General features: G+C 38.9%; 1 protein-coding gene across 5 annotated transcripts in view; it reads right to left on the reverse strand.

Moving 5' to 3' along the window:
* Positions 1 to 15,642, reverse strand: part of NR6A1 (nuclear receptor subfamily 6 group A member 1) — a 197,615-nt gene that overhangs the window by 57,426 nt on the left and 124,547 nt on the right. Inside the window, exon 1 of one of the 5 annotated variants that reach the window (XM_043498624.1) lies at positions 3,518 to 3,719. The exons of the other annotated variants lie outside the window; for them this stretch is intronic. Within the exon in view, the coding sequence (XP_043354559.1) occupies positions 3,518 to 3,524 (7 nt within the window). The 5' untranslated portion in view covers positions 3,525 to 3,719. Of the gene's footprint in view, positions 1 to 3,517; positions 3,720 to 15,642 lie in introns of those variants that run through there. 5 annotated transcript variants of the gene reach the window in all.

The following is a 15,642-nucleotide window of genomic DNA, read 5'->3' on the forward strand; positions in this document are numbered from 1 at the left end:
ATGTACCTTAAAAATCACAATTTATAAACAGATTTAGCACATTATATATTATTTTCTCTACTTCTGGTTTAAACTCATCTCAAAATAGTGCACCCTCAAGTATTTGTTTAGTCATGTTTAAATTTCAAGAGCCAATAACAGCTGTTTGGGGGAGAGATCTCACACATGTGTTACTTAAATCTTAACAAAATCTTGCTCCCTTCACACCATCAGCGATGTCTCAAACACCAACAAGGTATAAAGGAAAGATTTTTTTTTTTCCCCCTTCTTTTGCTTGTCTTCACAAATGCCTTATTTGGGCTCAAAACAATTACATTTTATAGTCAAACATTAGTATCAAGGAAAAGGAATTCTTAGTAAATTTCAAAATTTCTAGGATTAGAATAATTCCCTTCTCATAACTGGATTGTTGCATTGGTCAAATAAGATTACAAAGCTTTAATTACACCCCAAAATAGATAAATTTGCTTAAGGGGGCTTTATTTAAATTGAAAATCTATAAACACATGGCTTTTTTTTTTTTTTTTTTTAACTTAAATAATTTTTTTGCTCTTCCCGAGAAAGGCTCAGTATGTGAAGAATGCATCTATCTTAAAAGAGTGCACAATGGACCAAGGTCTGTCTCTCATACCCTGTTATTGATCTTTACAGATGCTGGAGATTCCCAACCCCCCATTCTGAAGGATAGCTTAAGAAATAAGACTTCCTGCCTAGCGACTGACAGGGCTGAAAGACCAGATTGTGTTGCTCTATGGATCAGGCCTGCCATAGTGAAAGCCTGAATAGAATTAACCCTCTGTGAACTAAAACAAAAACATTTGTATGCCCAGCTGTGATAGAGGTTAATTTAAATGGACATGGCCCCTAAAGTCTTAAAAAAGACCGTTTACAATCTAATACTCTTTTTACAGTAAAGCATTATTCTTACAAAAATACAGAATTTAGCCTTAATTTCAGAGGCATCGGTTAGAATATTTAAAGAAAAACATAAAAGGAAAATGCCATTTCTCTGCCACTGCAAATACATAATAGTTTTGTTAATTTTCTCGTTATTAGAAACCACTCAAACCAAAAATGATGCCATATTATATTGCCTTTGTTTCTTCAGAGGAAAAATTATATTGTATGATCATATGGTATCAAAAAATAAAGAGGACAGACAAAGGAATCTCTGCTTTTTTTTTTTTTTTTAAATAAAATGCAGATAGTGTATTTGATATAAAAACACAACTTTCTCTTCCAAAAACCCAATGTTTGTTAACCATCAAATGATCAAAAACTAATCTACAAAATGCAATTTCTTGAGTGCTGGCTCTCATTAGCTGCCTTACTTGTGTATGCAACAGCTGTGTGAGAGGGTGAGGAAATCATTTATCCTGCAGTTTCATTGGAACAGACTTCTCAAATATATTAAGTAAATATATGCACCAAACATTATTGGCAAACAGTGCAAGTTCTAAACAACTGTACACAATTCACCTGCAAAGCAAAAAAGAACATTCAGAACAGGAAAGAGCACACTGCTCCAAAACATAATCCATAAGACTTCTACAGGATCTTCAGTGACTCATAACACATTTATCTTAAGTTAAAAGACATTTAACATTTAATTTTATATAAATAAAATTATAACACTGATCAGAGCCAAATGTTTTACAAAGAGTTTTGAACAAATGCTAGCTCTTTGAATTTTTGTATAATTTGCAAAATGATATAGCCATGTGCTTCACCTTTTGACTGTGGAGCTGTATTTTGCAGATGTTATAATACCCACAAGATTCGAAGTAACACATTTTCCATGAGTAGATGTTTTATACTGTTTACTCCTTTCATCAGATTTACTAACTGAGCAATTTCTCTGTCCTGATAAAGTCATGAAACTTTTTTCATGAGCACTCAGCAGCAATTCAGTAGGTGGTTATATTTTGGACTAAAATTTGTCAGATGATGTTTCTTTAGGCATAGAAATTCTGAAATAGTGAAACAAAAAACTAGCAAAGGCCCATGGGAAACATTTCTCATGGATGCAGTCTTTTAACCTAAAGGTGTAATTTTCAAGAGTGAAAGAATTAAAAAGGTGAAAAGATTAAAAACCCAGAGGAACTTCAGCCACAATGATTTAAAAAAAACAAATACAACATTCTAATACAAAAGTGCTTTTTTTTTTTTTTTTAAGTAAGACTAAATCTATTTAAAGAGAATCATCAGTGGAGAGACTGCCAATGTTTTTAAGCATAGAAAAAAACTGTAAAATAAATATCTGTGAACTAGAATTAGTCCCAGGAGAGATAAAACTTATCAAGAGTCCACATAACCCTGATACTATCAATAATTAACAATACTAAATAAAGCTTTTCCAGATGGTCAAACGGATTAGGGAATTTAAAATATAAACAAATTAAGTCACAGAACAAATAGAATACATTTTAAAAAATTAAATAATCTGAAATTCAATTAAGCATTTAAGATTTGTGTGTAAAACATAAAAGCATTCGATCTACACTTTTAAAAGGTGAGGGGGGTTTAAAATAATGAAAACAACTCTCTGCAGCAAACCTTAGTGGCAGTCTTCAAACTGCACACAAAAACCAGTTGCCTGCTCTTGCTAACTCTCCTCTCCTTGAGGCTACTGTTTGCTATAAACCTTCATAATATTTCCCTAACACTGAGATAGTTCTCCCAAAGTTATGAACCAACTCCTTTACCTTCCCATGTATCCATTTCATGCTTCTCCAAGTTTGCTGGGGAGTTCTGTAGCAGCCATGAAGAAATGTATTACAAAACAGTCACCAGCCTGATGGTGAAACCTCACAATCCTTATTGCCAATTTCTCTCTAAGCTTTGGATACAACAGTCATCCTCACAGGTCAGTTTACAAGCTGGTCATGTGATTAGAAAGTTCAAGCCCTAAGGTCACAACTTGCATGGACTCCGTTTATTACCAAAGGTTATCTAAGTGGAACTGATAGCCTTATTTTCTTCAGTTAACAATGCTGCCTCACACATATCTCTGAAAACTAGTAGGGTAACATTAGCTCAAAACATCCCTTTGCCCTGACATCTTACAGATGTAATATGTGAACTGATGATATCTAATTAAAAAGCCATCATTAAGTGATGTGATAATTCCAAAGCATTTCTCATCTTTACAGAAGCATTCTATTTTATTACATAAAACCTGACTGATCCAAGCCTAAAAGCCTCACAGAAGTTGCACTTATCAAGAAAAGAAACTCTCCTGAAATCATTACATCTGTATTTGTGATGACAATAGCAAGCCTTTCTAAGAGAAAAATGAAAAAAATATGTTGTTGCTGGCCTGAAGGCTATTTAATTATGACCTAAAAAGGCCCTCTGAACTGATCAGTCCTTAAAAGCTCCACAGAACCAGGATAAAATAACCAGGCCTCCACAAAACTAGTCCAAACAAAAGATGATGTGCAAAAGTCAGTTATTAAAATATATTTGTTAGAAACCTCAATCCACTGAAAAGCACAATCTTAGCATCATACATTACCTTCCATAAAGTATGAATCTTGCTTCCTTTGCTCCCCCACCCCACCCCAAAGTCCCGCAGCTTTTAGAAAAGCATCATGCTACTGCCTTCCAGATTAGGGAGCCATGTCAACAATGCAACAGAGAGCAGCCCATCTCCCTGACATTGCACTGGAGAAAGCCAGGCAGCTAGGATCTTTATGCTAATGAGCTGTGATGTCACAGATAAAGCCTTTCAACATTCAGTTAACAAGAACTGGAAATAAAAATGCATTCAAGACAAAACAGTTTCTGAAAGCCCAACACCACATCAGGAGCTGGAGGATCCAATTCAGATCATCTTCAGGTTAGAGAGCCCCTTCTCCCTCCCAAGAGCCTAGCCTTTTTTCAGGCTAAGCCAAAACATGGCACCTCCTGAAACATTCCACATGAGCAGCACCCTCATTAAAGGGTGGGACAGTGATTTATCACAAGGTGGCCATGTGATTGGATGGCAAATATTTGCTAAGCCCCATCACTGGTGACTTTCCCTGACCAATGGGGCCAGGAGCTCCAGCTCCAGATCATTTTACAGGATGGGCAGCTCAGATAGAAAACAGCAAACAGAGCATGAAAGAAAACGCTGCAATATAGCCACATGTAACTTCTTCCAAAAACACCCAGTTAGTGCACTGAATTCATCGATGAACTGGAATCTGAATTAAGGTTTTGTAAAATGTTATTACAATGATCACAGGCTGATTGGGGAAAAATATTAGAAGTGCAAAAAATGTAAAAGCAAAAACTTGAAAAGTTATCGATCTGCTCCTTTCATTTGGACCCAGGCAAGTTATCAAAACTTAATATCCATTCACAAAAGCTGTTTTCCTCATGTATTATTCTTTGTGAAGTCTCTATGAAACATGGATTATTTTGTGAGCTGTCAGGATGCACCTTTGAGACAGCAATGAAAGAACTTTCAGGATTTCAAAGCTTAAGGACAGCTCTAAACGACCTTTTCCTGCACTGAGAATTATTGGTATGCCTAGGAAATTGTCTTTATGTATTCATTACCAGTCGGAAAAACAGACTGGTTACTCTTGTGAAAACTTTCCTTAATTTGAAACAGATTATATAATTGTGATTTTGTTTTATCATTTTTAACATACTTTCCATACTAGTATTAACAAATGTTATTCTTAATTTGTACCGACTACCTTTAAAAGACAATATTGAAATACAGCTACCTCTGCGGTGGAGCAAAGTAGTTAACCAGAGAACAGCATGCTGTACAAAATTTGGAGGGGAAGTTTTGGTTAAGGACCCTAGGGTGAATACTGATGTGCCCAAGGAACACCCCTCTAGTGGTTTAAGGTCTCTTCTGAATGAACCACAACACAGAAAACTTTGTGGAATGCTCGTTACACACCTCAGAAGTTGAAGAGGCACGAATAGATCATGCCAAGATGTAAGCCTGTGATTCCAGAATCTGGCTATTCCAAACTTAATGCTTAACCCACCAAACCATCTTCTCCAAAACTCAGGAGCACAGTGCATTTATATTCTTATTTAAAAAAAATACAGGAATTCCCAGACTGGAACAGATATGTGGCATCCATCTAGTCCAGCCTCCTGCCTCCAACAGTAGAGGTATCAGATGTTTCAAAGGAAGGTGCAAGAAACCATGCACTAGGCAGATATGGGATCACCTGCCCCTCATGAGAGTCGCATCCTAATTCCTTAGATAGAAATAGGTTTAAACCCTACAGCATGTTTTAGATCCTTACCAAACTATTCTAGCATGAACTATTGTGACTCTAGGTATTTTAATTCATAGAAAAGTCCAGCTCCTCTTTAAATCTTGCTGAGCTGTTGGCCTTTGTCACAGAAAATTATTGAAGCTATGAGTTCCACAGTCTAATTGTGCACTGTGTGGAAATGCATTTCCTTTTATCACTTTTGAATTTTCTGCTTTCCTTCTCCTCACCATTCATTATTTTATATACATTTTATCATATCCCCTCTTATTTGTCTCTTTTCCAAGGTAAAAAAAATCCGTCTTTTCAATCTCTTTTCACATAAGTTTTTCCAGGTGCCTAATCATTCTCATTGCCCGTCTCTGAACTTCTCTAATTCTGCCATAGCCTTTTTGAGGAGGTGTGGCCAGGACTGAGCGCAGTATTCCAGATGAGTGCAAACTATGATTTATACAATGACATCTCTATATTTTTCACTGTCCCATTCCATATGCATACTAATATTTTGTTTGATTCTTTTGACCATAGTTGCACACTGATCTTTCCACAGTGATGTCCCTCTGCTGTTACTTACAGCCCCAAGCCTGTAAGAAACTGACAGTCATATGGACAAAGGCTCTGCCTACATTCTATAGATCAGTTCTACACAGCACTATGTGCTAAAACACATGGACTCAGCCCCTCTTCCATTCTGCTTGCTAACATTAAGATTGAAGAGCAGCCAAGAGAGGCAGGAAATCCCCAATTTCATATTTAATAGGAAGTTGTTAGTAACTAGCGCTCACAAGACTTCCAGTTCCTGCCTTGACAGGGACCTTCACCACTGATACTGTGCGAAGGAAAGTAGCCTGAAGGTCACTGATCTCATTCCCTTACAATTATTTCATAACTCACACTCTTTGAATCAAAACAACATCTCTCTGATGTGGCCATATTGATTACATCAATCACAATCAAGTTAAAGGGTTTTAATCGATGTACATAACTGAATTAAAATATTTTCAACTGAAGTGCCTTAGTAGAGCTGTTGTCTGAGCTGCACAAAACCTGCGCTTTCCTTCATTTCATAAACACTGAAACCATCCAGGGCCAATAAGAATGCTCTATATTTATAGCAGTTAATCATTTTCAAGAGTACATTATAAAACAGTTTCTCTACTGTCAGAGTTAGATCTTGTATTACTGAAATTTAAATTAACCAATTTTCTGTCTTCAGGCTATTTAACAAGTTGGGATTTGGATTTAACATAAGGACTTCAGCATTTTAACACACGTCTGTTGGTTTAACAGTGACCACACAAGAGCGGATCTGAAGCTTTGCACCTAAAGTAACATTGAATGCATCCGATGAAGTGAGCTGTAGCTCACGAAAGATTATGCTCAAATAAATTTGTTAGTCTCTAAGGTGCCACAAGTACTCCTTTTCTTTTTGCAAATACAGTCTAACACGGCTGCTACTCTGAAACCTATGAAAAAATAAATAGGTTTTGGAACTCCGCAGAAAGGAAAAGAACAGCAGGTAATGGCATACAGGAACTGAACCCAAGAAAAAAGGTGTGTGCTTTTCCTTTCTTCTGTTCAGAAGCACATTCTGAGTGGGAACTTTGAATATGTCACAGCAGCATTTCAGTAGGAATATGAAAAGAAAAAAGACTATGTAAAAAGCAGCAATAGTAGACCAGGTTGTGTAAGAAGTTTATACCTGTGTCTCCAGTATTAGAAAAGCTGTTGCAATCACACCTGGAAGTGGGATTAAACTGGCCCTTAATTATTTTGCTAATGAGTAATGCTGGACAGAATTTTTGAAATGTAAAAAATTCCTACAAAAAACAGATATTTCTGAGTTTGACCAAACTTCACAGCCATGTAGGCGAGGCCCCCACTATAAACCTCTGAATTCATGCTATTCAAATCAGGCAGCAGGCAAAAATCAAGCAGTTTGTATGATGAGCAAGCAACAAATAATACATGAAGGGTAATATGGTTAGGTGGTGCTAGAAACATGCAAGACAAGAGGTCAAGGACAGACAGGAAAGCAATCCCAGGACTTAAACACATACGCCACACCACAAAGCACTGTGATGAACCTAACTAATGGAACAGAGTCTCCCAAAGGAAGTCATGGAAACACCATAGCTGGAATGGATTTAGAACTATACTGGACATAGCCCTGGAATGAAAAGTCCTGCAACAGAAAAATGGGGGACCAAGAGATCTTTTTCCCTTCTCTCTAATTTCTATTTTTCTTTGATCAGGAAAAGTGGAACGCTGCACTTACTTACCTATCCCTCTCAAGGTAGTTTAGCAAAGTTTAACTACCTCCCTAACTGCCAAGCTAAGGCTAGAGAAGGGTAAATAGCCCAAGAAGCAGCCAATAAAGCCTTCCAAATTACTCAAAACCCACTTCATCTGTGCATGCAGAGATCTAGTTTGCCAACAGCATGTCTCTCACATTGGGCAACACTGAACCCTCAGAACACGTAAAAACTGAAGGACTAATTGTTCTGTAAAACATGAGGCCGGAATGTAGATGGAGAATAAGACAGGAAGGGGAAGTTTGTTCAATTGACTGAACCACCAAACAACTTTAGAACAGGGCTAGTGAACGGGCAAAAGTTCTGGCTGGTTTCTAAATTGTCATTCAAATCCAATTCAAACCAAAAATCCCAATACTATTATAACTGATGGTGTACGTTTTAAAGCAACACCAGCTCATAACAGCAAAAGCCAGATGTGCTAGTTAAAAACTGGACTGGGTACAATCCTATCTGAAAGGAACTGATTCATTGTCCTGACAGCACAGCTATAACCTGCAGGCAAGGGAAGTGCAGGAGAAAAAGTTATGAGTATTTAGGTAAGGTTGGCAAGGCCTCCAAGACGACAGTGGGTAGAAGATTTCTTCAGGCAGTCCACCCCACTTTCACCATGCTTCTCTCTCACCTTACCAACAGGATACACTGCCAATACAGGCTGACTTGGGCATGAGCGTAGCAATAGAGTAGTATGAGCGTACCAGGAAGGGAAAATGTACCCCCCATCCTCCATATTATAATATCATTAAAACTTTACACTACCACCAAATAATAAAGAGGAAAGCCAGCTGAGCTGGTTAAGTCAGGCTTTTGGCAATACTGTCTGCAAGGACTGTCCTCATACTGACGGCCCAGCATTTTCCTTCAGGCCTAAGTCTGTATTGGAAGACGACACCATATGGACAAGTTAGGAGAGATGATTGGGCAGATCACAGGTCATGAGAGTTGTAGGAGGAAACTAAAGTGGAGACGGAGTTGTTCAGAGCAATAAAAGATAGTCTGCAAAAAATGAGTGCATTTGTTCCATTTTTCATTTCTTTGCACATCATGAAGTAGGCCTGAAAAATGGGGTGATGGTGTGTTTTGAGGGTTTTTTCCTATTTGGTTCTTGCAATACAGAATATAGATGTTTCTTACCTACCCCATTTTTCTTGGAAGAAATCTCTAAGGATAACTGGAGAACTAGCAGATTTATGACCATTCAAATAAAACTGATTGATCGAGGGGAAGTTATCTTTATTCGGATTGTTTAAAGCTCTTTATTTTTTAAACTGGTAAAGATTCAAGGCTCCTGCCCCTTTAATTTGGAGCTGAGAAGAACTCCAAAATGAGTAAGCATCTACCCCATGACCATTAAAAAAAAAAAAATTTCAGGGCAATCTTAGGAATATTTAAGGATCTACCTTCCAGCTTTGTAACACTCCACCTATTCTCAGTTGCATGTACAACACTTACAAATGTTTATAATTTACCTTTAAACAAATACAAAATGCGCACATGCACCAATGCAGATCTCAGCACCCACTCCCCTAAACCATCCACTCCCCCTTTCCACCATCTCATACCAAGAGTCTTCCCAGGCCCACACTATGCCCTAGCAAGGCTCTGGAGCCTCTCCTGCCCCAACCCCATGCCAGCAACTGCTCCTATCTCCAGCAGAGCCGTGAAATGTGAGCTGAGCCTGGCAGGACGCAACTATAAGTGGGGGGTTCAAGTGAAGTATGAAAAGAACTCTACATTTTTGGGCACAGGTTGGAGTGCAAGGGTCTAGTTCTGAGAAAGGACAACTTGGCAGCTGGTTTGATGCTGTGATGTCTTTCCTGGGCTTGCAGGTGCCGGACGAGGGCTCTTAACAGCCACATTATAATAATTGTCCCCTTTCCCCATTGAGTGGCCAGGAAACAGCTGCCTGGTCTGGAGCTGAGCACGGAGAAAGGTAGGCCCCCATTCCAGGCCTGGATTGGGCTGGCCAGTGCCAATGTAGTTCATATCCTAAGTCATCGGTGAGACCCCACCGCCACCCCCACTTCAACCGCAACTGTTTGCAGGGGATTAGCAAGATGGTCGCATGGCAGGGTTAGTGGATGAGGGGACAGGAGAACCAGGCCAGTCTTATCCCAGGGTGGGTAGTGGGCAGCAGGCCCAGGGTGTGTCTTAGTAATGGCCAGGAAGGTGAACCAAATGGCACCGGCCAGCCTATCCCAGGGCAGGGATCTGGGGATGGCCCGCCCAGGCTGTCGCAGCTATGTCCAGCTGGTGCAGAGAGAGGACAGCATGGACAATGCAGTGATTAGGAGTCCTGGCCCAGCCTTCCCCAGTGACCTTCTGCAGGCCTGGGGGACATGCATAAAACTGGTTGCCAAGTTGGCCCCCCAACCTTCACTAGACCTTTGCAACCCAACCTGAATAAATATTGGGGTCAGGTCAGGTATGAAAACCACTGTGTACTCTCAGGCTCAGATTAGGGTCAGACTTGCTGTAGTGTAGTGGAGTTTGGGTTGGGCTTTAAAATGGGGCCCAAGCAGACTTCTAGTCTCCAGTCTGCAGGACACAGAGCTTCCCCTGAACTTCTACCTCCGTTAACTCCTGTTTCCGTGTTGTAGTGAGATAGTTATTGTTGAGCTCCGGGCATCTGCCTCTGCTGCATCATACCTGTCCCGGGTCTCTAGCTCTTAGCACACATGGCCTGGCGGTTGCTATCGTAGGCATCTGCAGCACTAGTGGCCCAACAGTTTAGTGGCCAAAGTAGCCTGCAGACAACTCAGGCGAAATTCCTAAACTGCTCGTGTTTTCTACTGAGAGTCCCAATTCCCTCAAAAGTGGCCCCAAATCCTGACCCTCATTAATATCAAACATGTTAGTAACACTGAAAACTAGATCACACAGACTATCAGTGTAATCCCAGCTCAAACCATCTGCCTGCCTGCTCTGGAAAAGGCTGACAGTGAGTCTGATGGAAGAGAGGCAAGCAGAGCTCTGGAGAACATGTAGATTTTCATATCATAGAATTAAAGAAATGTAGGACAGGAAGGGACCTCATAGGTCATTTAGTCCAGTCCCCTGGGCTGAGACAAGACTAAGTTATTCTCTCGCTCTCTCTCACAGTGAAGGAACCTGGAGTGTGCTGCACACACAGGCATACTGCATATCCAACAGCCCCATCCATTCTTTTCAGAGAGGGGGGAAGGGTTATGGGGCATTTTACTACCTCACCGGACTCTGCTCAAGTGAACAACATGAGCTATGAAAACAGGCAATTTTAATGTTTTAGCTACAGAGGCTTCTCATGTCTACAAGTGTAACCTACTAATTCAGCCTGGCCTATATGTCAGCAAGAGCCAGGAAGCTTCCTTGCTATATTCAAGAGTTGGAACTTCATTGTTTTTAGATCACTATCTTTTTTCACTTGATGTGAGGACTTCATTCTGCATCGAATTAGTACAAAAAAATGGGTAGGGTGCAGCAAGCATGCTGTTAACATCACACAGGGGGCTACTTATGAAATATGGCGGGATTTGAGCTTTCCAAATCCTTTTGAACTCTGCTCCCATACCAAAACGCAAGGTATTCTGAACAAAGCTTCAGAGACATAGTACATATGCTAACACATTGAAAAAAAGAAAAGGAGTACTTGTGGCACCTTAGAGACTAACATTTATTTGAGCGTAAGCTTTCTATTTTGCATCCGATGAAGTGAGCTGTAGCTCACGAAAGCTTATACTCAAATAAATTTGTCAGTCTCTAAGGTGCCACAAGTACTCCTTTTCTTTTTGCGAATACAGACTAACACAACTGTTACTCTGAAACCCAACACATTGAAAAAACCCATTTGACTACTGTTAGTGTCTTTGCCCATTATCAGTCCTTTGGGGCCAGAAGAGTGTTAATTTTAAGGACTGTTCACATGGTAGTGCAGTTTGACTTTCACCAACACACTCGTCTCAATTCAGAGATAGGATTTAAAGTCAGATTAAGATACATTATGACTAATTGTTTAGCACCAAAAAATGCACTGGTACATTCAACAAATAAGATCTGAAAAGTTATGTGGAGTTTAATTTCCTGGTGTTGGTAGGTTTTCAACATCCAATACTGTTTGGATGAAGTTTTTAGTGGCTTGGATTGTAAAAAATAAAAAAATTAAAAAAAATAAAAAAACAATCAAGATTAAAAAGAAAACATTGAACTGAATGCAAATTGATTCTATACAGATAGCGCCAAACACAAAAGTCTATCAATGTGTGCAATTTCAGATTTAGACAGTTCAAGAAATTTGTGCAACAGCTTTGAGATCTGTCCCTGTCTTATGTAAAAGTGTATTTAAAATGGTTAGCTGTTTGTGTCTGATGTTAAATAATCCACACTTAAGCAACTACAAAATAATTATACCCATTAAAATGGGTAAGAAACTTCATGTGCAATATCCAGTATTTAAACTCTCAATTGATTTTTTTAATCAGTCTCCAGTACACCCCAATAGTCAAAACGTCATTTAAAAACAAAACAGCTCCCCTATTTTAGGATTATGGTAGCTTCACTGAACAGGTCTCTAATTCCTCCCACCACAATCATTTCATAATCCTTCACAGCGCTAATGAAGCTTTGCTCATTTTCATAACAATGTGACACACTGCTATGCAACCACTGTCTGAGGCACCAACACCTCTGTGGAATGAATGGAGTCGAGGTTGTGGATTACAATATTGAGGACATTTGAATGTTTAAAAGCAACTTATAATGTGAATTGGTTTCACACACTTCAACTTGCTTTGTAAAAAACAGGGGGAAGTATGGCCAGGGCCAAACCAAACACTGAAATGCTTTTGTTTACAGCTACGAAACTATATATAAAGAAATGTCAGGTTTTTGATTTTGCTTTTATAACTCTTTACCAATGCAGATACATCCACAAACAATGGATACATAAAAGCAAGAATCAGAGGTTCGGAAATGCCCATGGCACCTTCCAAAGACAAACAGAATGCAACAGCTACTGAATGCTACACAAAGAAAAAATTTGGCCTAAAAATCTGATAAATATGTAAAGACGAATGTACAATGGGGCACTCTGGGATGCGGTATGCAGGGATTTACCTATGTGACTACCGTTGGTGTTTTAGGCCTGGTAAGTGGCAATGCAGAATCTAGGCATTGCTTCCTAGTGTTGAATTATTTTAACTGAAAAAAGAAAAGGAGTACTTGTGGCACCTTAAAGACTAACAAATTTATTTTCTAAGGTGCCACAAGTACTCCTTTTCTTTTTGCGAATACAGACTAACACGGCTGCTACTCTGAAACCTATTTTAACTGAGTCTTACCTGCAAAGGTACTGGGAATTTGTATGGAAAGGTCTGAGTTTGAAAAATGTAGGATTACAGACTGCCAATTAATTCTCTAAAACAGGGGTTCTCAAACTGGGGATCAGAACCCCTCAGGGGGTCGCAAGGTTATTACATGCAGGGTCGTGAGCTGTCAGTCTCCACCCCAAACCCCGCTTTGCCTCCAGCATTTATAATGGTGTTAGATATAAAAAAGTGTTTTTAATTTATAAGGGGCGGTTGCACTCAGAGGCTTGCTATATGAAAGGGGTCACCAGTACAAAAGTTTGAGAACCACTGCTCTAAAATGTGTAGTAAAAACCCCCAAAATCAATTAAAAACAATAGCAACTTCTGTAACCAAAATTAATCCAAGTTTGATAAATTGTAGAATGACAAAAATATGGAGAAGAGCAGTAAGTCATTAGCTTACATTACAAAAAAGCAAGTGTGGGGCATGTACACTTCAAGGCAAAGGCCATAATTCATTCCAGCCTCCGATCCACAACCCTAGCCATTCTTGTCTGGATATGATCATAGTGACATGCCAGTGGAGCATTACAAACTGCTCTCGTTTGGATCAGACTATAGCAGCTTTTGTTGGCCTGAAGGACAGCAAGTTGTTTTCAAACATAAAAAGTATGCTAACCTGGTGAGCGCATCATATGCCAGTTCCTTTTCAAAGGATCTTGTCCAGTAGCCACCCATCTGGTATTTCCAGTACAGTTAGAGTGAGGAGTTATAACCTAATCTACAACTTGCACTAGTGCTTTATTATACTAAAATATTTGCAATTCTGTCAGACAAGAAAAGGAGTACTTGTGGCACCTTAGAGACTAACAAATTTATTAGAGCATAAGCTTTCGTGAGCTACAGCTCACTTCATCGGATGCATTCTGTATCCTCACAAAAGCTTATGCTCTAATAAATTTGTTAGTCTCTAAGGTGCCACAAGTATTCCTTTTCTTTTTGCGAATACAGACTAACACGGCTGCTACTCTGAAACCTGTCAGACAAGAGTTTGTAAATCCACAGATAACATGTTTCAGCTACACTGATCCTGACAGGGTCACATCTACATTACTGGGGAAAAAGAAAAGGAGTAATTGTGGCACCTTAGAGACTTACAAATTTATTAGAGCATAAGCTTTCGTGAGCTACAGCTCACTTCATCGGACGCATTTGGTAGAAAAAAAAAAAAAACCTGGGGAAGTTACAGTTTTCATTTGATGCAATGGAAAACAGTTCAGTTACAATGAAATATACATGGTGTCCATTTCCCATATACAACTCCCTTGTCCCCCATTCTTTGTGTACACATTCCTTTGTTTTAATCATTGATAAAGAGATTATTGTTTACATTTGAAAAACTGGTTTACAAAAACTTGGAAAGATCTATAAAGAATGTTAACTAAAACATGAGCTTGGTAACTAATCCTCTCTCTTCATTATTTAATGCATTGAGAATTAATTAATTAACATGGCAAACACACCCATCTGGTGTACATGAAGTAAAGACTCTTCCTTCTTACTAGTCCGATAGATAATTGTGCAAAATTTATATTTTTAAGCCATATCCACTTTTCATATTTGTGTGGGAATTGAATTCTTTAGTCTAATCAATTTAACAGGGTGCGAGAAGTATTTCAGTGCTACTGGTCTGATCAGGGACACGTAGCAGAAGCTATCTCCATAGAAAGGAAGAAACGCAGAGGTGAGGTTAAACGCTGTTTGGAGAGGTTACCTTTACAGGAAAGGAAGGAGAAAAATGGAATTTTAGGAGTGAGCTATATATGGTTTTACTGCTTCAGGGAGTAAGTACAAGAAAAGAGATTTGCAAGGATTACATTGCTATCAGCAGGCGATTCAGTTCCTTTCTGAATCTTATAAAAAGGGCTTTATTTGATGTCATGACTTCCGTCAAAACCAAAGTTTTTAGAGACTTATTACTGAAATATAGTTTTCAGTCTCTCTATGCTTGGTAATTAGAGGAAGTAATAGAAAACTGGTAGGGTAGGTTCAGGTCATTCTATAGGACATTCTGAAGTCTTTGAGCCAGATCCTCACCTCTGATTTTTTAAAAAAAGCATATGTTCAGTGCTTGCACATGCGTGCAGAGTGCTCCATTTTTCCATCCAAGCGAAGACACTAAGCAACCAAGATTGAATTTGAATTGTACATTCCTCAGATATGAATTTAAGCATTTAGTTTTCATAACATGGCCTAACTGGAGTAGCTAAATGAACAAACTCTTATGGAATTAACAATGTGTTAATTATGCTTTGCTACAGAATATTCTATCCTGAAGGAGCATATGACAAGTATAAACTGATATAGAAACACACAGAAATCACTTCATCCACAACTGAAATGCAGCCATTCTTGGCTGAAACATGAGAATCATGTAATAGTGCAGAAGAGTTAGCCAGGATGCAAAAAACATCTTTTGCATTTGATGCTGCTCAGGGAATTTTGTTAATTTCCATTTTTTTTAAATTGCTAAACAGAAAACTGGCAGAGTTACTTGAGGTCTATTGTGTAACTATCTTATCTGAGCACAACCATGCTAATTGTACTTGGCTTGCTGCTGTTGCTGGTATTTTTATGGTTGGCCTATTATTTTATTAATGTAGCCCTTGAGAATTTCTCCAAAATAGCCAGCTGTGTAAGTAAAACAAGCATTGATTAGCATCTATAGCAGAGCAGCAATTACAGCGCCTTCAAGAGCTGCCCCTTGCCTTCAAACTTCAGTCAAAAATCCAACGAAGAGAGACAAAGACTG

Source organism: Dermochelys coriacea, chromosome 16, assembly GCF_009764565.3.
Source record: "Dermochelys coriacea isolate rDerCor1 chromosome 16, rDerCor1.pri.v4, whole genome shotgun sequence".
Lineage (NCBI taxonomy): Eukaryota > Metazoa > Chordata > Testudines > Dermochelyidae > Dermochelys > Dermochelys coriacea.